The sequence below is a fragment of the Apus apus genome, chromosome 11, assembly GCF_020740795.1.
Source record: "Apus apus isolate bApuApu2 chromosome 11, bApuApu2.pri.cur, whole genome shotgun sequence".
Lineage (NCBI taxonomy): Eukaryota > Metazoa > Chordata > Aves > Apodiformes > Apodidae > Apus > Apus apus.
The window spans coordinates 16,011,567-16,036,966 of NC_067292.1; the positions used below are offsets into that span (position 1 = coordinate 16,011,567).

The 25,400-nt window shown below is 37.7% G+C and overlaps 1 protein-coding gene across 3 annotated transcripts in view; it reads left to right on the plus strand.

Annotated features, from left to right (window-relative positions):
• Nucleotides 1-24,517, plus strand: part of FTO (FTO alpha-ketoglutarate dependent dioxygenase) — a 228,975-nt gene extending 204,458 nt beyond the window's left edge. For all 3 annotated transcript variants that reach the window (XM_051629516.1, XM_051629518.1, XM_051629517.1), the window contains exon 9: nt 17,634-24,517. In XM_051629516.1, coding sequence (XP_051485476.1) covers nt 17,634-17,778 — 145 coding nt within the window. In that variant the 3' untranslated portion in view covers nt 17,779-24,517. The remainder of the gene's footprint in view (nt 1-17,633) is intronic.
• The last annotated feature ends 883 nt before the right edge of the window (nt 24,518-25,400 follow it).

Genomic DNA, 25,400 nt, shown 5'->3' on the forward strand with positions numbered 1-25,400 from the left:
GAGAAAAACTAATTGCAGGAAGGACAGGACAAATCTTTTTTAATCCTCGTTGTCATCTCAACTAAATCCAAACCTATTTGTATTAACCTTTGCTGACAGAATCACATGATGGACATAATTTCTTGTAATTTACCAGCAGTAGATCTAACCTTTCTTCATCAAATATTCATAAAGGCATGATTCTCAATGATTTTCTGTCTCTTTTCATATTTACAGCTTGTTGTCTTCTTCCTTTTTACTATAATTTGAACACAATTGAAGTCAGATGGAATTAAAGTTCAAATGTTTTAGTGGCTACAATACCTGAAAATAGAGAATAACTAATTTAAATTTCTTAGAAGCAGAGATTCCTTATTTAGGTGTAAATAAGAATAATCATTGAACTTGAATCAATTATGCTAGTGTAAAACTGATATAAAAGGTTGAAGATCAATCAATGTGATTAAGGCAGTGCAGAACTGGTATGAGATGTGGACTTTGTATCTTTTTCCATCTGAGAAGTTTAATTCTGAAATATATACCAACTGTAGAATGACTAGTGGTTTTTTTTTAATGAGGAAATAAGACTCTTTTAATGCAAATATAAGGTATAATGTTAAATAGGTAACAGAAATTATTGTACTCGGAACTTTATAATGTGAGAAATTCTCACAAATACTTTCAACTGGTATACTTGAATTGAAGATGACTAGGTAACAGTTGTAAACATGCTTTGCTTCATGCTGTGAACAGAAACTGTGCCCGTGAGTGGTTCTTATAGACAATTTGGTATCACCATGCTCATTCTCTCAGAATAAATTGTGGATAAATGGAAACAATATAAATGATTTAAAATAAGCATAGCTTTAAAATGCAATGCTTTTTAAGTAAGCAAAAAATGTGATGCTTACTTTGTCTTAATCCCTTTGTGGTCCAATCCTGGGTGTGTGCCAGCTGGTAACTGAGCTGTTAGAACCTTGCTGAACATCCTCCAGGTATGGCAGTCGTTCCTTCTGGGAGCAATCCCCACTGTCTAATGCAATGAGCTGCTGCCAGCCATCACCTCCCATTTTCATCTCTGGGAACTGAATGTTCAGCACCTCCTAGCATTACATTTATAGAGAACAGTGTGTTCTAGCAGCTCCTAAGTAGTGAGAGATTGCTGAAAATTAATGAAGAAAGCATTTTAAAGTTACGGTTGTCATAACTTTTATTTTTGTGGAAAAGTAGAGGGGGTTCTGTTGTTTGTATAGTGATGATCAGATGAGATTTACTGATGAAAAACACTTGTTTCTTTCTCAAATGAGTTGTCATCTATGAAGAAGTGGTTGAAGGGACATTAACTGACAGAGCACTTGCTGAGCTTGAAGGAAGTGTTGTTACTCTGTGATGAGACAATTTTAAATTTCTGGAACTTTTGCAGGTATGCTGAGCACATCTGAAATCTAGATTTCCTCTCGCTGTTCAGTGTGCTTTTATCTTTGCCCAGGGCACCTTTGGTATGGTTGGGATTCTGATTTGGAAATGCATGGGCTGTTATTGTCTAATTAAGAGAGATAATTAGTTGGTGAGAAGAAGGAAATAATAGGAGGCTGATGGGAAGGAAGTTTTCCCAGTGGATTGTACTCCATGCTAAGATCAGTGAAGCTAATTCAGTTCTTGGCTAGTTTGAGCACTGAATTTCCATGCATTGAGAGCATGTTGTTGTGACACCAGAAGAGAAATGTGAGGTGTTCAGGTGGAGCAGTGATGAGGGCTTGGAAAAGAGAAAATAAGCACTAAAAGCATATAAGCTTACAGGTAAATGCTGTATACTGAAGCAGTTGATATGCTTATTTGGTGTATTTGAAGTTAGGTGTGGAAGTTTTAAAGAATTTCTTAACTGAAACCAAATTAAATGCTGTGGAGAAAGATGCAAGAAAGCTGTCTTGGAAATAGAACAAGTTATTAAAAAGGCATAGAGGACTAAAGAAAGGAGAAATTCAGGAGTTACACAGAGTCCATGAAAGATGTGTGTTCTCTCTCACTGTTACTCAGAATTTGTTTTTCTTGCAAACAAAATAAAAGAAAAATCATATGATAAACCACACCAATTTATTCATGGAGTGTCCCCATATTTGTTGATTTCTACTGAGAAAATGGTAAAAGTACCATATTTTTACTATGACTGATGTAAGAGGAAAATCACAGAACTTTTCATAGATTTGTGACAAACAAACATAACATCTTCAACAGGATTATGGCAGTTACAGAAAGAACCTAGTCCTGTTCATTCACCAGTACATGGGATATAATAAAGAGAATCTGAAACAGAATATTTATGTGTGAAAGAAATGGTTACAACCTAGAGATAGTTTTTTCCCCCTTTCCCACATCACCTTCTTTTATGGGGTTCCCCCACTCTAGAAGTTTAATATAACCTGTAGTTGATGTGGTGAAACATTCCCCAGCTCCAGGGAAGCATACTTCCTGCTGATGGAACAAGACAATTAAAAGTTACTATTTAGCAGACACAAATCTTGACATAAACTTTGAGTTTAGACTATCTCTGTATGTAGAGAATTTGTGTTTATCAGCATAATTATAATGCTCATGTTAATTCCAATAGACAATAGTGAACACTAGTGTAATAGAAACTGCTACACCTTCATCTGTATAACTGCATCTAAAAAGCATGAGCATGAGGTTAGAGGTCTGCTGAAAAACTTGACTTTCCATCAGTCCCTTGGCAAGGGCAGGAGGTTATTGGGACTAATCAAACTGGTCTTGTGGGTAGCCAGGGAGGCCTTACAATTTCCTGGGTGACCTTGGTCCTGTAACGTGCTGTAAAGGACTGACTTTCTCCATTAATAGTTTGTTTGTGAGAGCTGGAAAGGTGACTTGTAATACAGTTGCTTTTTCCTGATCCTTCAGTAATGACATTTTGAACAAGCAGATGATGTCCTTTGATTTGGTGTCACCTTGTGTGTTTTGGTCATTTCAGGATGCTCTAAGAGAAATTAAGTAAGTGAAACTATTAACATGATGTTTACTTACATTTTCATGTCTTGAATATTTTTCATAAATTATACGGCAAGTTGTAATATTAAATATATTCTCTGTGTCCATATCTTTTGGGCAATTCTCTTTTCAGTTAAACCTATGTATATTAAAAACTTGGACTTATACCTGTCTGTAACAAGTGCAAGAGAAAGGAGAATATGGATGCTTTGAAAGGCTTTTAATCCCTACATTAGGGTTTTTCTCTACATAGTGGTATTGGGTTCAAAGGCTAAGCTGATACTTTTAGGACTTTGACAATAGAAGTCGTCTGTCCTTTTTAATTCTCCTTGAATATCCATTCCAGTTAGAATGTATAATGTTTCAGGAAGATGTATTACAAGGAAATTTGAAAGTCTTATTTAAAGTGAACTCGTTAAAGAATAGTTGTGTAAAAGTTTGAGCATTGCTGTATTTAGGATTTTTGTCAGCTGTTTTGACTTCTATCACAAGTTATTACATTTTATCCTTTTTTCCTGATGCTAGCTGTGCAGAAATCTTTTCTTGATTTGAAGGTGTCAGAAGTGAAGAATATTCTGTTTCTTTAATAGTTTGTCCCAGTGTGTGATTGACTTCATTGTAAAAACCAGGCATATTTTAATTTCTCAGGGTTCTCTTTCAAATTCCAGCTTTCTCTGCTAGGCAAGAGATCTCTTTCATATGATATATTTTCCTTCAATCTATCAGTTTTAAATCTGATAAGTGAAGCAAATTGAGTTAATCATCATCAAGTATTTCCTGCTTGTCTCCACAGGTTATTCCACGTTACTCTCATGTTTGTCTACCTAGTGAGATACGGAAGGATTAGACACTATATTGGGAATTCATTTTGAGTTGCCCAGGCTAATATCTTTGTTGCTTTCAGATGAAGTGCTTTTGAGCACAAACTCATCAATTTTCCAGTCATCCTTCTCCCTGCCATTGCATACAGTTCTATAACACATTTAGTTCTGATCATTAAGTGACCTGGCAGGGCTAAGTCAGGTCCTCATGGTTTTTAGCCGTATTAAGTCTCTGTGCTATCTGCAAAAATTGTCATCTGCTGATCATTGCCATTTATTTTCAGAATACTGATTAAATGTGACTAATACTGGCCACCATATTGGTCTCTGGAGGAATCCCTTATGAGGGTCACCATTCAGTAGTGATTCCCTGTTGATGTATCACTATGTTTCTTGATAGCCATTACTTCCTGGTGGTGTGTGCTCTGTGGGCATTCAGTGCTATTTGGGGAAAAAAAACACAAACCAACAAACAAAAACAACATTCACTGGCTAGCATTAATCAATTTATCTTGTTCCTCCATAGTTTATTCTAGTAACTTGTCATTTCAAAGGGTTTGTCCAACAAGATTTGTTTTCCAGAAAAAAACGTATGGACTGACATGGTTTATGTATTTGTGTTATGTGTCAAGTGAATCCTGTACCAGCTTTTCTATTGTCTAATGATATGCTACATCCCTGTAGATAGCAGGATCACTCTGTTTCCTTTGTCGTGATAGTAGTACTCTAACAGTCTTTATAATTTCCAGAATTCAAATCAACATTGTTGGGCCATGATTCTTCAGCCTGTTTTAAGTTAATAGCACAGTATGCTGCCAGACATTAACAACTCTAGGAGGGTTAGCTATATGCAAAATGGATACTGGTCTGAACACTGCTAAAGACTTCCTGGGGCAGCCTTAGCTGACTTCTACCAGGAGAGTTTTTTACACTGGTAGAAGATTATCTGGTTCCTAACATCCAGAGATGCAGAGACAAACACCCTTCATTGTTTCTGAGTGAAAAATACAAAAGGCAGACTGGCAAACAAGATTTTGTTAAGCCCCAAAGTTTTTATAATGCAAAGATGCTCTCTTGAAGCTATTCTAAACCAATTTAGAAAGCTCACAAATATCTCTAGAAGACTGGTACCTAGTTTAATTATAACACAAATGTAAATGAACATTAGTTTTATAATATCTTGTCAGGAGGGGAAGAAAAGGGAGTGGAAGGAGCGAAATGCCTGCATCAGTTCCCAAGGACTTGAGAAGAATCTGTGGTTACAGTGTGGTTTCACCTGCATTTCATTCTGGCTAGACAGACAAGCCAACATTAACTAAATTGAGCCTAGTAAAGTTATTAAGGCTGAGAAAAGGGAGATCAAATTGGTGCCCATTAATAGAAAGTAGCTAACACAAGCCTGGCACTGTTTGGGCAGGCTGTGTATGAAAGGCTGAAATTTAGGTGATTTCAAGGGAAAACTAAAAGAAACCAAGTGTTCTACTTGCTCCATAGTGGTGAAATGCTGGAAAAGCTGAAGTGAAAGTGGTTAGGACAAACTCTGTAGGAGAAGGTCCAAGGAAATTGGCTTTTTGTCTGGCTGAGGAATGTCATTAACTTCCCTAGATGCTCCTACTGGCACATCAATAAACCGGAGAGTGTGTGAAATTTCCCTGTAGAACTGCTTGTATCTGAGAAATACAAACTAGAAATTAATAACTCCTCAGGAAAAGAAAAAAGAAGAAAGGACACCACCTCCTGTTTGCACCAAAAAGAAGAGGATTAGCCATTGCCAAGCCCCCTGAATTTTACATTAGTTCCTTGTCATTAACACAGGTTGGAATAACAGCATTTCAGCAAAGGAGAAGGTGAGCACATATTTTGCATTTCAGAGTAATGTAATCACAATATTATTTAAAAAAACAAACTAAATAGGAGGGATATTAGGTCTGTTGCATGCTCAGGGAGGTAATGTTTCTTGTAACATAGGAAGAGAAGAAATTTCATCACCAACTCATTGAAAGGAATGACCGATGTATCTCATCTCACAAGCAGTAAACTTGGAAAAATGGGAGTCTGAAACACAACATTCATAGACAAAACCTATGGAAGGCCAAGGCCAGCCACTTCTCATAAAGTTTAAATAACTGTTCTTTAGCAGACACAGAACAAAGGAAGACAAAACAGTAGGTCTCTTGTGAGAGTCATGAAATGTATACTTTTCATTCTGCGTGCCTGCATTTCCCATGAATCTGCACAAAGTATGGAGGGATGGATGGCTTATAGCACCCAACAAGAGAAGATTTCTGTTTCCTCTGGCTCAAAAAATGACACCATTATCCACAGAATTTGAACCTGACAGTGTGGCTGTTCTGTTTCTTGGCAGAAATCCCTGAAAAGCACTGCTAGTACCTTATTGTTGTCCTGAGTTTACTTCAGAGCCCGTGTGAAAGATTCAGGCCCAGTCCAGAGTGAACTAGAGAGAAGGGGTCAGTGCAGTACAAGGACTAGGGACAAAATGCAAAGGTAGGATTGGGGTAGGGATAGGGTGGCTGCCTCAGGCTCTTAAGAAAAGTTGCAGTTAATCAAGTGTGTGTACACAGCTGGGCAATGAGCAGTGATGTAGAGAGCATCTCAGGGGACCCCATGCAGTGAAGCTTCTAAGCTTGTGCTTAACTTGAAATACATTTGAAAGTTCCACTGGGCTAAATGAGATTTAAATATGTGACTATGCATTTTGCTCAGTCCTGATCAGAGATTGAATCAGGTCCTTAATTAACTAATGTAAGAGGTCTTTGGAATTCTGATGTGATGTTTTAAGAGGAACTATAGTACAGAAAAACGTGAGAATAGCATTGCAGATCAATGTACGTAGCAGATGTCAGCTTTTCTCATTAACAAACTTAAGGTTTTGTAGCCGTTTTATGTTAAAGAATTAGGCAAGAGAAAGCACATTAATGTTTGAGAATGAATTTCAATTGTGCCTTGCAAATATCAACAAAATAATGTGCTTGAACTGCTTTTAAGGCCTTGGCACCATCTACTTTATTATCATTAGAGTGTTCCCTATGGCAATAACTTCATCTGAGAAGAATTCAAGAGTAGTTGCATTATCTATTGAAAAGCAATTTTTCAGTTTCTATTCAGGCAAGGTAGTTTTACGAATAACTCTGAAGTTTACTCCGAAGGCCATTTCAGTCGTCCGTAGATCTTAAGATATTATGTTACCTCTTTCATTTCAAATTCACAGCATAAGAAAGAAAAAGAATGACATAAATTGGATGTTAGAAAAGTTCTGAAGATAGACATCAGAAGAATTCAAGAGTAAGAAGAGAACTCAGCATTATTTGTTATTTTCCATCCTAAAGTAAAAAGAGAACAAAGCATCAAAAAGCATCAGTAGTGAGAGATAGCTCAAAGCCAGGACTATATATCATAGCATATAAAACAAGTGAGTTGGCACCATGGAAAGGTCTAAAGTCTTAGTCTGTGGTTTAAAGTCATGGATATTGCAGACAGGAAGATTCTTTATACCATGGAAAATAATGTGAAGAACTATATGCATTTGTTGCAATAGATATTTTAGATTTTACCTACTAGTATTTTGTTGGCACTCACTTGGGTGAATAAGTCTTCATGGTGCTGAGAGAATTTAAGCCCACTGATAGAATGTTATACATCAGGATCTTGCACTTTTTTTTAAACACTCATAGAAATAATATCTGTGAAAGTAGGGCAGGACGTGTAGCTTGTCATATGTTTAAATTGCCTGCATGCAATCATAGTCCATAAAGGAAAGTATATTCCTGTCTAACAACTTTACGTTATTGTTCAGTCTATACTGGAATTTAGCTGGCATTAAAAATACAGTAGAATTATGTTAATTGCAAAATTTTGAGGTATAGGAATGCTGAACTTTCACGCTGAATTCGTTCTCTTAATGCAGTTGAAAATATGTAAAGAAATGCATTTATTCACATTTTATTTGGGCAAGGGTAATGGTTTGAGAGTTAAAGTAGAAAAGGATATTTGACATCTCTATATAATGTTTCAGCTATTTGAAATGTAAAAGGTAAATAGAAAAAATTCAGAGGTCTTGTTTGGTAATCAAAGATTTACTTCACTTATAGAGGTAAAGAAGCAGCATATTGAGTATATTGTTGCCATACAATTTTTATTTGTGCCTAGATGTACTGTAGCATTTCCTGGGAAAACAAGTCTATTTCTCTGCCAGCACTGGAATTTTTTGGTGGTATGTTTTTATACTAATTTATCCATAAAATAGCACTGAATGAAGCAGTAGCCATGAAGAAAGTCTGCAGCGACTGAAATGTGATTAGTTTCAGGAGGCTTTTTTTTTTTAATTCCTAAATTTTTTTCACCTCTTTTTGAGCCTCTCTGCCTTTCTTTTACCTGCTTTCTCATTTCCCTGTTATATGTTCTCTCCTAGTTCTGTTTGGCCTCATGTAGACCTAAAGGAAACTGTGTTTTAGTCCACAGGATTGCATTGCTCTTATAATATTTGTTCCAATATATGTTATAAACATTCTGGTTGCGGGCTACAGCTGAGGTGCACAACACAGGGAAGACAATGTAGTTCTGCAGCACAATAAACCTGTTGTTGTTGTTGTTGCCTAAGCCACGTAGAAGTTCAAGGCCGTATCTCCTGATAGAAAATGTGGTGTAAGCTCCTCTTATTATATATGTGTGTGTATGTATCTATGAAGATATATAGAGAGATGTATGTATATGTGTGCACATACATATTTATAGCACAAGTTAGAGTTAAAAGAGGGAGTCTTGTGATTATTTGACTTTGCCATGTGGTGCTTGCTATCAGCCTATCATCATTCCCTTTTGGGGAATGTTTAATGAAAGGTACACATGCACTGAAATGGGCCAAAGCTAAAGGGAGCCGCATTTTAGGAAGTCTGAGGGCAGTCAGACAATATGGCTTCTGGGGCAGGATCCTCCTTTGCATGTCACTTTCCTTGCTAAACTTACAACAAAGGACCATTCCAGGTAAAATCACTTGCAGTGTCCTTGCACAATAGTTATTACAGTTATCTAAAGTCTGCAGTCCCATTCTGCTAACAAGTGCTGCACTTTCTCTGTCACCCTTGCTTTGGTCCTGATGGAAGTTGGAAGCTTTGAGACCAGGTTTATTGGCAGCTTGCAGGAGTGAGGCAGCAACACTCTGGGCTGAAAGGATTACATACCTTTGGTGCTGGAAAGATAGAGCCCATTTCTGTTCAGCCTGATTGAATAATATGGTTACTGTTTGTTGCACTCAGACATGTTTCTTTTGATTTTACTGTCCACATATAACAAACAGGGATTTGTCATATGGCTGTTGATTTTTATTAACGTGAAGAGTTGTCTTGTGGAAAAATACACATTCAACAAAGAAAATATTTTAGCTATTTTGCAGGAGGGCAGAGCCTGCAAACCCAAATGTTCTCTGTAAAATGGGATTGCTTACTTTAAATGAGCAGGCATTCAACGGAAGGGCCATCCTGCAATGTCATCTAAAACCATCCTACCTTTACATTTTCCCTTGGCTATATGACATTCACAGAAAAGGAATACAAAAGATAAAGTAGAAGAGTAAATTATCCTGGGAGCATCATTAACTTTTCAGGTGGCATTCTTTTGGAAAATATAGTCTCTTTTGAAAGATGTGACATATGCATGGCTCAGCCCCAAACCTTCCAGCAGTCTAATACTGGCAAGGGAGGGCATCTGTAGCCCCCTGGGAGGCAGGCTGTGGAGATTTCCTTTTCTCCTCTTTGTTGGATTTTATTTCCATTTCCTTTTCCTCTCTTTTTCTCAGTCATTTAACGCCATTCTGCACAACAGAGGGGAGCATCTGGCCCCAAGTAAACACCCAATAAAATAAGTGGGGGAAGTTCATGGCTCCCTTGGTGCTGTTGCGTCTGTCTGTCTGGTTGTGGACTCAACGAGATAACCATGCATCAATTTACATTGTCCAGGCTATCTTCACAACCAGAAGTGCTTGAAACCTTATTTTAATAGAAGCTTAGATTCTGGAGAATACTGTAAAATCTCTCCAAAGGCTCCAAATCAGCAATTCCATCTGTGTTTCTGCAAATGTAGAGGAACAATGCCCCAGTTGATTATGCAAACAGAATGAAAACAGTTATTTTAAAGTGCATAAAATCAATACTTAGGGGAAAACAAGTCAGCTGTGTTTATACTGAGTGTAGAGCAGACATTTTGTTTCTTTGTCTGAAAAAATCATAGGAAAGCAAGGATTGTAAGTGAAATAAAACAGCTGATCATACAGTGCAACAGAGGGGAGTGGAACATCAGATGCCTCAGCAAAGGCTTAGAGCATTTTAGGTTCCTTTTGAGAGAATATAAACTATATTGAGGTTGATATATTTCTGCATTGTTTGAAGTCAAAGCCAAATATTCTCAGCACAGAGGGAATAACTCACATCCCATTGCTGATCATAAAAAGTATGTAACTAAATCCATGTCTGTAGTGCTGAAAATTTCCTCCTAAATGCTGTCTTTTTTGGACTGATGAGATTTTTTGCAAGTATTGGTATGAAGGGGTGTGTATATAAATATGTATTAATGTGCTTCTCATGCAGACAGGATACATTGCTTGTATACATATTATTCTAAAAACAGGAAACAAAAGCATTTGAGAAATAGGGCTGAAAGGGAATGATTTGTAGACCTATAGGTTAAATTGGATTAAACTTCATCTTTCTGCAAATGCTGTTATTTAATCAGTGTTTCTCTGGGGGATTTCTCTACCCCCTACACTTTATAGAGAGTAGTGATGTTTCTTAATTAAAAAATCAAACAAACATGGAGTGGAGGCTGCCCCACACAGCCATTCTCTTGTGGGAATAGGAGGTGCACTGATTCTCTCATGGGCAGTTTCTAGGTCTGTTGGATGGAAGCCACAGAGGAGAGGATAGGCTCAGTCTGGGGAAGTCAAGTTTACGTCACACATCCAATGCCAGCACTTCTCTCAGTGTCTTTACTGTTGCTGCAGTGCCATCTATGAGGAATTCCCCTTTGGGAGAGTGGAGTTGGTGGACATGACGAGGAAGGTCATTGGCAACCTTATCAGAAGTGTACAATCCCCACTCTGTAGTGGAAGATACTGTGCAGCAATTCTTTATTTTGTCAGCTAAATAGTTTAGAATGGCTGAAATATGTTTTTAAAGATTTTTATTAGTATTGTAGTAAGAAAATTTTCTGAAAATTTCAATTAATTTATCTAAAGTCAAGGCAAAGCAGAATATTCTTTAAAAAATAGTTTTGTGACTTCTTCACATAGTTTTACAAATACCTGTGGAACACAGTGGTGTATCACTAGAAAACTCCTCACAGCTAGACTCCACTGGTTCTTTAGTTGCTGTTATTTCAACAATTGGAAGGTGTTGACAATTTATATTTTTCTCATGTTTACCTGATTTGCAGTTTGAGTAATAACGGAAACACTGGCATTTTCTAGTTCATGCAACTGTCACTTAAACCTCCTTTATGTCAGGTTCATTCTCTCTTTCCTACCTCTCTGTGCAAGAGCAAAATGCACCCTACAGGCTAGTGTCACAGGCTGGATTCTGCTGTAGATTCACTTCATAAAAGCAGGCACAATGGCAGTAGTGGCTGGTTTTAGACTATCCTGCTGTGGCACCAGGATATTTTAGCAGTGGTCTCATTTCCAATGGAATGGCTGACTTGGGAGGCACAATACTCCTGAGTCAGTGACTGGAAACTTTGGTTCTGTAGCAAGGGCTAAATGTTTCAGTGACACATGTCATTGTCAACTTTTGAAAGAAATAGGAAAGATCTTCTCATGTGCTATCGTGTGTACCTGTACTTGCATATTTGTCCAGCCAGTATATGATCAAAATTTAACTAATATTACCTCCCTGCCTTCCTAAATCTGGCATTATCTTTTCAAGTTTCTTATCTGGAAACAAACTCATTTTGTCCCTTCTATAAATGCAGTCCTGTTCTCAGCTGTTACTTATGGCCGAGCACACTCTAGTGACAAACATTAAAGAACATCAGCAGTGACTTCATGTAAATGGGACAGACTACTTGGGAATACACCAGGGATCAGATGTTCAAAAGAACAAAGCACTGCTCTCCTTCCATCTGGCCAGTTCATTTCCCTGCCTGTTTGGGACCAGTACTTCTGAAATCTGGTTTGTGAACTCAAATATTGGTGTAATTTGTTTTGTTCTTAAAGGCACATTAAGCCTTGGAAGGTTTTAGTTGTGCAGTCACAGCAGGATCAAGCAACTCCTTTCTGGTCAACTGGCAAAACACCCCATTTATCACCACTAGTATTTAGTGAACATGCTGACAAATAGATCTACACGTGAAATTGTTCTCACCAGTCTATCTGATGGCCTCAAGCCTTAATCAGTGGCCAGAAATTTTCACTTGTTAACACTTAGTTTGACCAAACAAGTGCCTGGAGTAGAAGAAAACCTAAAATTAGGCATATTGTAACCTCTGCAGCTGTTAATGCTGGAATAGGCACCCAACTGGAGAGCAGCTGCTTTTTTTTATTATTTTTGTGGCAATTTTGAAGCTACAGAACATTACATTTTGTTATTCCACATTGTATGAGCTGACTTAAAATGCCAGTAATTTAACCACTATTGTAAATGGATAGAAATTTTATATTTAGTTTTTCTTGCTAAATTTCACTTTGAAAAAACTTTTTTTAGGCTATTTCATTCCACCCATAGTTTCTTTTTGATGTTTTTTATTATTATGCTTACTAGCTCATACCAAGTGTGATTGGTTTCTGGAAAAGGATTTGGATTGAAAACCTGGCCTTGTTGAAAGTACTGGAAGTTTCAGCTTTGACTTAGTGGTATCAGGTTTTAGTTGTGATGCATTCAGCAACAGAAGTAAATTTGTCAAGCCTATCAATGAGACTATTTAGAAAAAAGAAAAATCAAGGTAACATATCTGAGTAATGGTTCTCATTATGTAATCTTATATTTTCTCTGTGCTTTGCATAACAATTCACATATTGAGAAAGCACTGTATTCTCTTGCATATGCTCTGGCAACTGAGAATGTGAGATTGAAATGACACGGGATAATCCTAACATTGAGATTAGAGTAACTACATGTAGTCTGCATTATAATATCCAGGTAGAGGAAAGGTTTGAAGGACGAGGATGAAAAAATTCAAACCTGCAAGCAAAACTCGATGTACCAGGTACCTGTAATGTTGGGGTTTGTGTTCACGCAGCAGAGCTCTGTGCTGGGACAGTGATAAGTCATATTTGATCAGACTCAGATTTGCAAAGTCAGATTGTGAATCTTAAGAATGGAAAATACTGTCTAAAGAAGCTACTACTTCAGGAATTCTGGAGTAAGCATGTATGGGTGAGTGTGTTCTTTTGTACATGCAGAGCAAACACCCCATCCTCCATTTCTGACTGTATCAGTACATGGGGAAGATCCATGTTCCAGACCCATGTTCTGTGGCTTACCTTATGAAGTTCAACACAATCTCCATTGGTCTTTGAAGTGCCAGGGGTAGGCAGCAAAATTAGTACCATCTAGGAAACAGGTCTGTTGACATCAGCTCCTCACTCTTAACACGCCTGTGCAGTCTGAGCCACAAATTGACCCCTATTGATCTGATTTGACTACACTTCTGTGGAGTAGACACACAGTGCAATGGAATCCAGGGACCCTATTTCACAGTTCCTTATTTAGGTTCCTAGGTAATAATTCTTATTTGCATTAATCACATTCATCAGCAGAACCTGAGGCTGCCTCCTGGCTTATTTGTATTCCTGTTGGTGACAACAGAACAAAACAGTATCTGCTCTGAAAAAAAGCGTTTTAAGTATATTGATAATTAGTAGTTGCAAACCTTAACTGTTAGAAGACTGTTTTTCAAATCAATGGCTCACACATTACTGTAAAATATATCGATTAAAAACAAAGCATAATGTTAGTCATTTAGTCAGTAGAGTGATGCAATACTGAAATAAATTTATCCTTTGACTTTTGCATTAACCTTTTATTGACTGCTTGCATACTCATAATTAACACACACTTTAGCTACCTTGGTTAATTTTAGCATTGTGATCAGTGTCCTCTAATGTAGCTGACAGCCTGATCATCAAACTGTCGGTGCAGCCCAGGGGACCAGAGCCAGGCAACTGCCTGTCTCCATGCAGGTGCACCTGCCCACGAGGAGATCAGCCACTTTCCAAGGGAAAGACTCCTGTGCTGTCATACAAATAGTCATGCAAGTGTTTGGCATGACTTAGTTAAATGTAATAAAGAGCAAAGTCTGTTTGGCAAAAATGGACATAAAGGGGATCAGAAATCTATGAAGGTTGCAGGACAGAGGGAGGGGGAATGGGTACCACAACAGTGACTAGTTGTTCCTTAAAAATGGGCTTTTCTAATTGGAATTGGCACAGGTCTTGATTGTTTTTAGCAAGATGGTAGGGACCATGGAGTTTTGTGCATTCTGCACATCTTTAGACAAATCATCCTTTCTTTAATATGTTGGAGCTAAGTTGCTCTGAAGTATATCATGGCACTTTCTTTTGTTCTGCTACAAATAAGGTATGAAAGATGCCACTTGATTTGGCATCTGTTCTGTATCTCAGAGCATGTGTTATTTCCACTCTTAATACATTTTGTGCATGCAGTATACACAGCTCAGATCTACTCTTCTTTGCAGATTTGACTTTATTAACTCAAATAACAGATTGTAATTTAATGTATAATATTTTAATTAACTTACAATATTATGAATCTTGGTACTTTCCCACTACTACCATACTTTGATGTTTGCAGTGTTTCCCACATGAAGCCTCATAAATTCTTTTATATCTGGGAAGAGATAAAATTTCTGTTTATTCTGAGTTATCATTGCTAACTTATGTTAGCTAACTTTTCCCAGATACAAAGGAATTTGAAACAACTTATTTGCAATTATTTAAGTGCCTTTGATCTGCTTCAGTTAAAAATGTTGCTAACCTTTTGCAGGGTCTTCAGGTTTGTTACTCTGCTACAAATTAAAGAGCATTGTAGCCACAACTTCTGGCACAGAAGTTTATTAAAATAAATAGCAACATTCTCATCTGGAAAGGACTGTTCTTGCACACTGAGCCAGAAAGCTCATAGTTGGGTGGCTGCACTCAGGCTAGTGGGTGCCACTCAGGTGAAGTGCCTCTTGAGCTGCCAGGTGCAGCAGTGAGTGCTTAGAACCCAGCCCCGTACCTTCAGATATGAGTAACTTACATTGACTTGGGTTGCAGTGGACCTGGCACAGGGATTGCAGTGCTGATCAAAAGAGTTGACTCACAAAATGTTAAAATGCAACATCCACTGCTTTCCTTGTTACTCATATACAGGAAAGCAACAGAAATCCTGGACAGAAAGACAAAGGGGCCATGGGATTGCAGGAATACTGAGGCTCTGCTTTCTCCTTTTTTGTACTTTTGCTGTACACAGATGCATTTCTGTCATTGGACTTGTGCAGAAAGTCCAAAGACCTGACACACTTCTATTCCTCTAATCCCCCCCATGGAAAATAATATGGCTAAAACTTCCATGATAGCCTGGAAGTTAAAGCATGTACTTACTTGTGGGGTGAGCTTTCAGAGGTGGCTCTGCTGGGAAGAAAAATAGAGAAGGGAAAGTAGCAACTAGAATAGTTGTGACTGCGACTGCTGTCCCATTTACAGCAACGCAAATGCCCAAACCATGGATGTGAGGGAAAAGCTGGTCAACCTATTTGTATGAGACAGCAAAGGAAAAAAGAGAAAGGAAAAGTAAAAAAAAAAAAAAAAAAAGACTCTGAAATGGTGAAGAAGCTCAAAGTTGGCATGTTTTTCCTCTCAGTTAAAATTCTGCTGTTAACAGCAGATGTATGTGAGAGAGGATGTTATTATCAGTTGAGTTTTGCAGACCACATAATATGCCTGCAGTATTTACCAGCTGAGCTTCTTGATTTGTCATCTGCAATAATCTCTACATGGTTAATTTATCCACTTTTAGATTGAAATGCTTAAACTGGAATATCTTATACTACCCAGCAAATTGAGTGTATTATTTTGTGCCAAGACAGAAAATAAAGCAAGATTTTTAAAGCCTTATAGAGTTATGCTGTAATTAGTTTCAGCTTTCCCTGCATATTAATTTTCTCCTGTTCCTTTATATAATTTGGAAAATGTCTTCAGAACATGATGGCACAATCAGTTAAGCACCTCTCAGAACTCATACACTCAACTGCATTTGCTCTAACAACTATTACAAAGCAGCCGGCAAAACAAATCCTCTGTTATTCTGTACAGTGCATCTTATCAATGCAAACAGTTTAATATTTATGCTAAGAGGATTGTCACAAGTAGCTTCTGTTCCTTTAATTCTTGTTTTAAATAAATAATGAGAACATTTAAACACATTACTCTTCCCAGGGCCCTGAGGTCGGCTAATCTTATTATTTATGAAGTGATGTGCTACATAATAGTACTTAGTGCATGTTAACAGATGCTATTATCAGGGGCTGATGTGGAGAGCTGAAGATATATTGGAATGTTATGTGTTAATACTGTCCTTGTAGTGTAATGTACGATGGATTGAGTGCCCAGGATGCTGCTGCAGCAATTAACCACACACCAACATGGGTGTAAAGCTGAAGTATGTTTTCTCATGGGGATTACACTGCCATTAATAATTCCCAAGAGAAGAAGACATCTTTCATTTGGAAACAGTCTCTTCCAGAGGCTGACCGTGTAGACAAGGAAGTTGCATGTATCAATATTTTTCAAGTTCATTTTACAGAGATGACAGACACATACGTGTTTAAATTCTGTGCTTTACAGAACATGGATTTTAAGAAACATCTTACAGGAGATAAAAGTATTTCTACAATTTGCTTTTTATCTCTGAAGAACTGTGTAAACCTGCAGTATGGAGTACAATCATAGTGATGCTTAGCATTTTTCTTTGTCTTGCCCCATTGAAAACATGAACTAATTAATCAGTAACAAGTTGAGGGGAAGAAATCCTCCTTGAACTGTAACAGTTTTTTTGATGCAGCATATTGTACTACAGCCTGTTCGTAGGACATGTATGTCATGGTTGCCACTTATAAAACTTTCCTCTGCAGGTTGCAGTTCAGCTGAATATTATAATTAGACTTCACTAGTATTGATGAATAATCCATTTAATAAAAAACACTGTAAATTGAACATTTTCTCTGGAGACTAACATACGCTCACCTCTTAATTTAATTTTATTGAAGTTTTGCCCAACTATTCATCATTGGAAGTTGTTATTAACCTCCATTTCCATGTATCTTTACAGAATTTTCTCTTTTTATATTGCCTTTTTCAGAGCTAAGCAGGTTGATACACTTGTAAATCTCCAGAATCTACAAAGCTAGTCTGACTTCTTTAATATTGTTTAATCTATCCCCCCTGACCTTAATGCAGTAAATTCAGTTTAATCTTTCTCAATAATCTAGTAATACATTGGAAACTGGCAAACATTTAAATCTGATAATGGTTTAATCACATACTTTAAATAACAGCTGAGATAATGAAAAAATAATTCACCATATAAAGGTACACTAACTGAGTTTTCTCTGTGATTGGCTTTTTGAGAAATCCCTATAGAAAATAAAAAGTCTACAACAGAAATCAACTTCTCTGTAAATGTACAATCCATTTGGTCACAAGATGTGATATTTCTTTTTTATTATCATCTTTCTCTTTAAATTAATGCACAAATCTGTCCTCGCTGAGTATTCAGTTTCTTGATACAGTTTCAGCTAAGTAGTTCATCTGCTTTCCTTCCTTTTCAGATGCCAGTCAGAAGCAGCAGAGACCTTGCCAGAAGACCAGAAACCAGAATGCCATCCCTTCTGGACAGATGATGATTGTAACATGCCTCTGCCATATGATCTTGAAGAAATAATTGCTTATCTACAAAAGCTTGTTCAGTGGTAGAATAACAGGTGACCTTCCAGCCTAGAATTATTGATGTTCATCCTTTGAGCATTTTAGTTTAACATAAATCTTTTCAGCTTTATAATTTCTTGATCATGTGTTATTTAATGTGTCAATTGCAGATTTTACTGGACATCACACAGTACCTTAGTCACTGTGTCAAGATAAAAAAGACCAGGACCCTAATCTACAGAAAAAGGTGGCTTTTAAGAGCTAAAGCCAGAGCACCACCCTCAGTTCTTTCCTCCTCCACTCTAAATCCCATTAACCCTATCACCCATAGTTATCTTGTGTTTCCACAAGTTCCCTTGATGTTTAAATTTCAGCTTCCTTGAGTGTCTAGAACTGCCTCTGGTTTGGCAGGTTTGAGCAACATAAGGCTTAGCCCACACCTGCCACAAAGCAGAATCCATGAGCTGGGCATCCAAATGAGAGACCCGCTTGGGGTGAGCCTGCTGGATATCTCCAGGATGGAGCTGTGCACACAGTACAGTGACTTCTTCATCCACTAAAACAGAGGTACAAGAGATGGTGGAGAAAGTCGTTTATGCAGTGCCTTCTTGGGTTAGAGTCTTTTTTCAGATGAGGAGCATCCTGACATAGCTCCCAGATGTTCTTGCTGGTTTTCATCATGGCAATTGAGTAGTACTGGGAGAGATGTCCAGTGTAAATCTACTTCCTGAGCTCCCTGGAACTCAGAATTGTACCACTGCTTTGTTTCTGCATGCTGTGAATCCTGTTCTGAGGCCAGGTTTCCCTGTGCATTGTCTAAAAAGCTGATGAACCTAAGAGTTTTCATTTGGGGTGTCAGGTCCCCTGACAATAGATTTAAGTTGTGTGATGCTGGATATTGCAACATCTGTGTTGACCTAGTAAGATCTATGAGAACAAAACCAGAAGACTATCAGAAGTCACACTGTTTGTGGTCTGTTTTGCAATAACATGCTATAAAAAGGACAATTCTGTGTTGGACCATACAGGGCGCTCCTGAACGAGAGTTTTTTCATTTGGCTAAGTTGTTGTTTTAACTTGAACTGGTGTATGCCTTTTCCTTTGCCATAAAAAGCAGAAGAAAATTATATTCTGGTGAAACAGCACTCTCTGTTACCATACAAAAGAAACCAGCAAGTCTCAGAGCTTGACTTTGCTACCGAGAAATGAATATGCCTCCTGTGTTAATCTTCTGTTAAAAGTCAGTGCTGAGGCCAGGCCTACCCAGAGCACACCAGTGTAGTGTGTTGGCCAAGTGCTCTGTGTGTGGGTGAGGCTTGGACTGTCCAAAACTCTATTTTTGACTGTATGACATATGCCAGACCTCCCTGGAGCTTAAGAAGCTGTGCCAGCAAAAAAATCAGTTTTAGTGGTACAAAACTGTGTTCACACCTACCAGCTTTTGCCAGGACAATTCCATCAAGTAGAGATTGTACCTCTTAACACCTTTGACACAGCTTTGCCAGCAAAAGTAAAAAGACCCTCATCAAGCATTTTCATTGGAGTCCTGGACTTCTGCTAAAACTGTTAGCCACCCTGTAGAACATAAAGACTCTCTGAAGAATAAATTACTAGTAGCTTTGGTTATATTGTAACATAGATCCACACGTTTATTTGTTGTCTTATGTGCACAGATTTCTTAACATTTTGAAATACTGTGCTATGGGCATAGCTTTTTTTTTCCTGTACTAGCTAAAGCTGCCATTACCAGTAGGCAAATAGCATATATTTGGATTAATGCCACACTAAATATTGTTTACTTTGGAGATCACTTAGAGAAAAGCTAGCTGAAGATGTGGGAATTCTGCTTTTGAAAAGGCAATTCTCTCAGAAACAGATAGTACTTTGGAAATGAGCAAGATGAATTCAAACAAGCTAATGATGTAACTCTGTTAACACAGCGTTTGAGGGGATTGTTTGTTTGTTTATGCTGTTGCTTTATGATTATTTTGTGTTTAATTAAGCGCTGCTAGAAACCATGGGGATCACAGTATTGAAATGAATCTGACAGCCATAAAGGGTAGAGAAGGCACATCAATGTTGTAGTTTGTAGCTAAAGTGGAGGCATAGCTATTAAAAAATGATTGGCAAATAATTATTTCCAGCACTAGTGAAAAAAAACACTGGGTTTTTTCTTCTATTAGCAGACTGCTGGCAGCAATAATAGAATTCTGGAAAATACATGTTTCTAGGTCTTGTCTGTGCTGAGGATTTAAGCTAGTGAATTAGCTGAGCTACTGGTAGCCTCAGTGTAGTCAGATAGCACTCGTTTAAGCCATGGGTGACAATGACATAGACAAATGAACACCTTTGGAATGGATCAGACCTAAGATTCACTGGCAAAATACCAATAATCAAGTGGTTAAAGAGGATTAATGCTCTGTGTTGTATTCCAGTCTCACATCAACTTGATTGAGTTCAGTTGAAATACAGAAGTATAAGAAGGTTTCATATCTCCAAAGCCCACAGGAGTTGATAGCAAAGACATGAATAAGGTTGATGGAACTATTTGAAGCATGTAGTAATGCCAAAGGATACCCCCAGAGAACAACACAGTTAAATATCTGTGTACAAAAAATTAGAGATCAGGTATAAATTATTACTGTATTTGGACTGCATGCTAGAAGCAGACAAATACTTTGAAGTTTTATTTATTGTATTCAAATAGTTATAATTTAACTCATGTTGCAATGATACTTTAGCAATCCATTTATATTCCAGCATTAGATAACCCATTACCACTTTGGATGAGCTGCAAAACACAGCCTCTAATGGATGTTCTGTGTATAGCAACTGTTTGCCAAGTCTGGATGCTCTAGAGGCAGGAGGACCAAGGGCAGTTATTTCAGGGAAGAGGTGAGAGCATAAATTAACTTCTAACATTAGATTCAGTGATTCTTTTTAAATGGTGAAGTTCATGACTTTGCTTACATTTACTTTTCATCAGCCATGAAAGAATTAAGGTAAAATAGTTCACTTGCACATGTGTGTCAAGCTAAATGGATTACAGAAGATACAGATCTGTTTGCCTGTCTGCACTTGCCTTTAGACAATATTCATCAATTTTACAAAAGCTACTGACTAAACATGGAACCAATACAAATTAAATGCTCACGGGAAGGGCTTTCTTTAAAAAATCTGATGCAGAGTTGGTTTTACACTGATAGGAAGAAAATGTTGGCAGAAAATGAAAAACTTCTATTGTGTCTGTCATTTGGGGGATGAAAGGTAAAGGTAGTATTACAATATTTGATAGAAATCTGCCGTATTATGCCCTGTAATTAAAAATGTTTTTATAATGCTTCATTCATATATCTGTATATGAAAATATTTTATCCTATAGGTCCTTTCTTCTGGTAAAAGGTTATGTAAATAAAAAACATGACTCACAATATGGTAGATTTTTAAAGGCATCATGCTTGTACTCTGAGCTTTACAGCAGATTCTAATTACCTAAAGTGTAAATAAGAATGCTATGACTGATCACTGACTCGAAACTGTCCAGGATGGGTAACATGCAACATAATAGCTATCCAAATCTTATTATCATCCAGATGTATTTTTAGTTTCACTGGTAATGGTGTAAGATGCACTGCAAAGTCATTCTGGACTTCTGAAGGCAGTGGCACAGATTTAGGGATTCCAGTGCCATAAAAACAGGGGAGAAAAAGAAATTTAAATAATACTAAAATCCACTGAGAAAGATGGCTAAAATATTGTAATATGTTCTCCCTTGTTGCAGTGCAGATCCATCTGTCCTGTGTCATGCAGTGGAATCTGGGCTAATGTGACAGAGATTAAACTAGCCAGGGAGCTGATCTCTGAGCTGGGATGAGAGGCGAGTAAGAGAGATGAGATGCACATGAGGTGCAAGGGATGTGCTTTCTCCAGGCCACAACTTTATTAACTTAACTCATATGGGAGTAATTGAGCAGTAACATGTACAGTGCAGGTCAGGATCTCTCCTTTAATTGTTACCACCTGGTGCAAAGTTAATGTTGGCTCCTTAACCCCCCTCATGCCCCCTACAGCTGGTCCTCAGCTTTTTGCCAGAAGCTGACCACTGTCATCATGCACCAAGGTTACAAAGATGGGAAGAACAGTTGTTCCACTAAAGCTGTAGGCATGAGAAACCCTGGTCCCCAACTTCACCCTCCACCTCTGTCCTACTGCACCTCCATGGACTGAGTAACTCCACTGAACACCTGTTTCCCATCTGAGATTCAAGTTGCTGCAGCTCATCTTCTCAACTCTCCCACCATGACAGTGTGCTACTATGGGAAAGGGTCAGACAAATAAACAGAACACTGTTTGCAGTGAGATTCCTTGTCCAAAAAAAGACAACCACTGCATTCCCCACAGCAGAGTGAAAAGCTCAGCCCTACACAAATCTGGCATTAGAGGGTGGGAGCTGTTAAGTAGTGATGAAGGACTTCAGCAGAAACACCAACATTCAGTGTTTCTGAGGAATCCCAACCTGCCAGGTTCTGTCTGTCACCTCACGCCACTTCTAAGGGCAGAGGCAATCCCAAATAGAAGCACTGTTCTCTTCCCTTTCCAGTCCAAACTGAGACTCATAACCTTCAGTGTGGCTAGGCTTGCATCTTCATTTACTTTCATCTGTCCTTTCACCTTAGCCTGGGGGCATTCACTGAACAAGAGAAGATAATTGCAAAAAGACTGTACTTAGTAAGGCTGCAAAACTGGCTGGATAGAATGTCAAATAAAAGCCAGCAAATAACTGATGAAATTAGCACATTAAAATGCTGATGTTTGAGTGTAAGTACTTCACACATGACATGAAAACTATGGTTTATCTTCTTGTTGCTTTGGAGATAGCATTCATAATAGAAAATAGATAAAAAAGGATGCACTGTGCTATGGTTTACACCCTCTCATACTCCACTGGTTTTACAGTGCTTGTCCATGGTGAATCAGAATTTGGTCACAAAAATTCTTCTTCTCCTCCCCCTCCGTATCATCAAATACTTGCATTCATGCCAACACATCTTGGTCTGATTAGTCCCCTTGATTAGAGGCTAAAGTAAAAAGTCAGGTGTATAGGATTCCATTATCCTTTATTTCACTGCTTCTAAGAACAGGTCAGATAGAGTTATTTCAGTGAAAATGTGAACAATCAACTTCTGTTTACCATTAACCTTCAGTTTTCTTTTCTTAAAATCAAATCAGGGCTTGGTAGGCAGTTATTTTCATACATGTCCCTTGATCACTGGAACAATCTGTCAAAAGCCATTAAAGCCTCTTTTAGGTTGAACTGCATTCAAAGCTGAACTATCCAATCATTTAAAGGGCTGTGATGATTGTTTTTAATATATAGTGTACATTTATTTCTCTCTCTGAGTAGTAACATAACTTTGAAATTGAACATGTATGACTAGGGCTTTTTGCTGGCCTGCATGTCTTGAGAAGTTTGGTTTCTTCTGGAAGATCAATGTCTACATAAAAAAGGAAAAAAAAAAACACAACCACTAATGCAGTGACATCACCTGTATGTTCTTAGAAGCATGTCCTCATTTTTTCCTATTTCATTGTATCCAGCAAGGTGTAACACATGAAATAGGAAGAAGTTTTCCAAGTTCTTTTGCTCAAAAGCTTCACTGAAAAAATTTAACATCTAATTGTAAATTAATCTAATTAGGTTAACATCTGATTTTAAACTTAAGATCTCAGGATGCTTTACACAGAGAAACTGAGGCAGAGGTGAAAAGTCCAGCTGGGTTTCCACTGCTGACACTAGACCCCAGCATAAATAACCCTCTATTGCTGGCATGACTCCATTACTTCCAGTTAATCAGCTCAGGTTACAGATTAAAGATGCTCTTTATAGAACTTTTTTTTCTCCAAAGATGTATCTGAAAGTGGAGCTGGAATCTGTCCTCCTGGTGTCATATTTAATGTATTATTTAATTGCGTAGCACACAATCATACATCTCATGTAACAGAGACCTTTCAGGCCTAATGTTTGGTTAAACTTTCCAATCAATCTTTTAGTTACATTCCAAGTCCCTGAGCTCTCAATGGGAAAGGTAAATTTTATTGGAACTATTAAATTATTCCATGGAGGATATGCAGATGTGCAATATATAAGACAATATAATACAATCCACGCTCTTTTGGCTCTATTTTTAAGGATGTCCACTGCACACCTCACAAGGTGATATAACTGCTGTACTAGGAAACTCTTAGGACAATCTCCTGTCAGTATTTGGGTGCTATTTATTAAGGTGAAGATGCATTGCTGGAACACCCTGGAATGCTGGCTGCACACCTGTAGGCACTTTTGTCTGGTATCTATTTGGCAGTCTGGTAGTACTTTACTGAGAGCACTACTTTTCTAGTTATTTTGATGAACATCGTAATAATTTATTACCCAAACATTATCAAAGCATTCCACAATTCTTTCATTGCTGTTCTTTCTCTTCTTTCAACCAATGCCCTTTCCCTTTTGTCTCAGCAGTTAACAGTAATGTTGTTAACAAATTGTGTTATTTGTTAGGCTGACATGACTGTAAAGTGGGAAAACTTAAAAGCTAGGTATCAAATAGCATTCTCTCAGGTATAGTTATTTTTAAACCTGTATATTAAGATTTTTTTTCCTTGCTTATCTGGTATTGCTACATGTAATTTTTCTTAAGGAATATTTATATAACACTGCAAGATATATGGTGATATTTGTGTTATCTATTTGCTCATTTACTGACATTTATAAAATAAACCACTTAAAGAACCTGCTTGTATATCATTTGTCTTCTGGAAGGTTTTAGATTAGTCTTCAATGCTTCATTGTTGCAGCACATGGAAGAAGAGGAGTACATTTTTCACACCATCTAACTTTGGGTGCCTACACAAGAAAATAATTTTGTAAGCTTCCTCTACACTGGCTAGTAAGAGGTAAGCTTCTTTACAGGAGCAAACTCCAAGGTTCTCTGAGTCTACTCTTCTGTGGGGCATCTCTCTCTCTACCTGAACTGTATTGCAAGTCCAAGTTAGGTTGCATAGTTATCCTCATCTGCTTATGCTCACAATTTAATAGTAAATAGTAAATAATTGGTAAATGAAAAATGGGGAATTTGTTGTTATTCTTGAATTTAATGGAATTAAATGCTTATTATATTGCAAATCTGCTAGTAAAGAAGGCAGATTAATTTCTGTTACTTTGGTACTCGTACCGTAAATGGATATGACTGACTTCCACTCCCTGTGATAGCGTTGTACGTGTGTCTCTACTAACTAGGTGTGTCTCACATTTGACACAAACTCTTAAATTATGTGAGTAGTAGGAGTTCAGCATCTACAAGCACTGGCTCAACCTATTTGAGTGTATAAACTTTTTCTTCTGTGCTTGTTGCAGTAGAATTTACATTTAGAAACATATGTAGTCATGTTAAACAAGGCAACATCAAAGAAACATGTCTTGCACATAGAGTAAGAGGTAGTAAGGTTTGTGATGTCTGCTGTTTGCAGGGAACTTAATTTCACACTTTTATCTTCTACTCACAGCAGGTTTTGTGGAGGGCTCTACTGTGTCAAAGGAATAGTTACCATCAGTTGTCTCTGTCTCAGGGCTGTGGATAGCCTAGAGTCTGAGCTACCCCAGATTTGGTTCACAG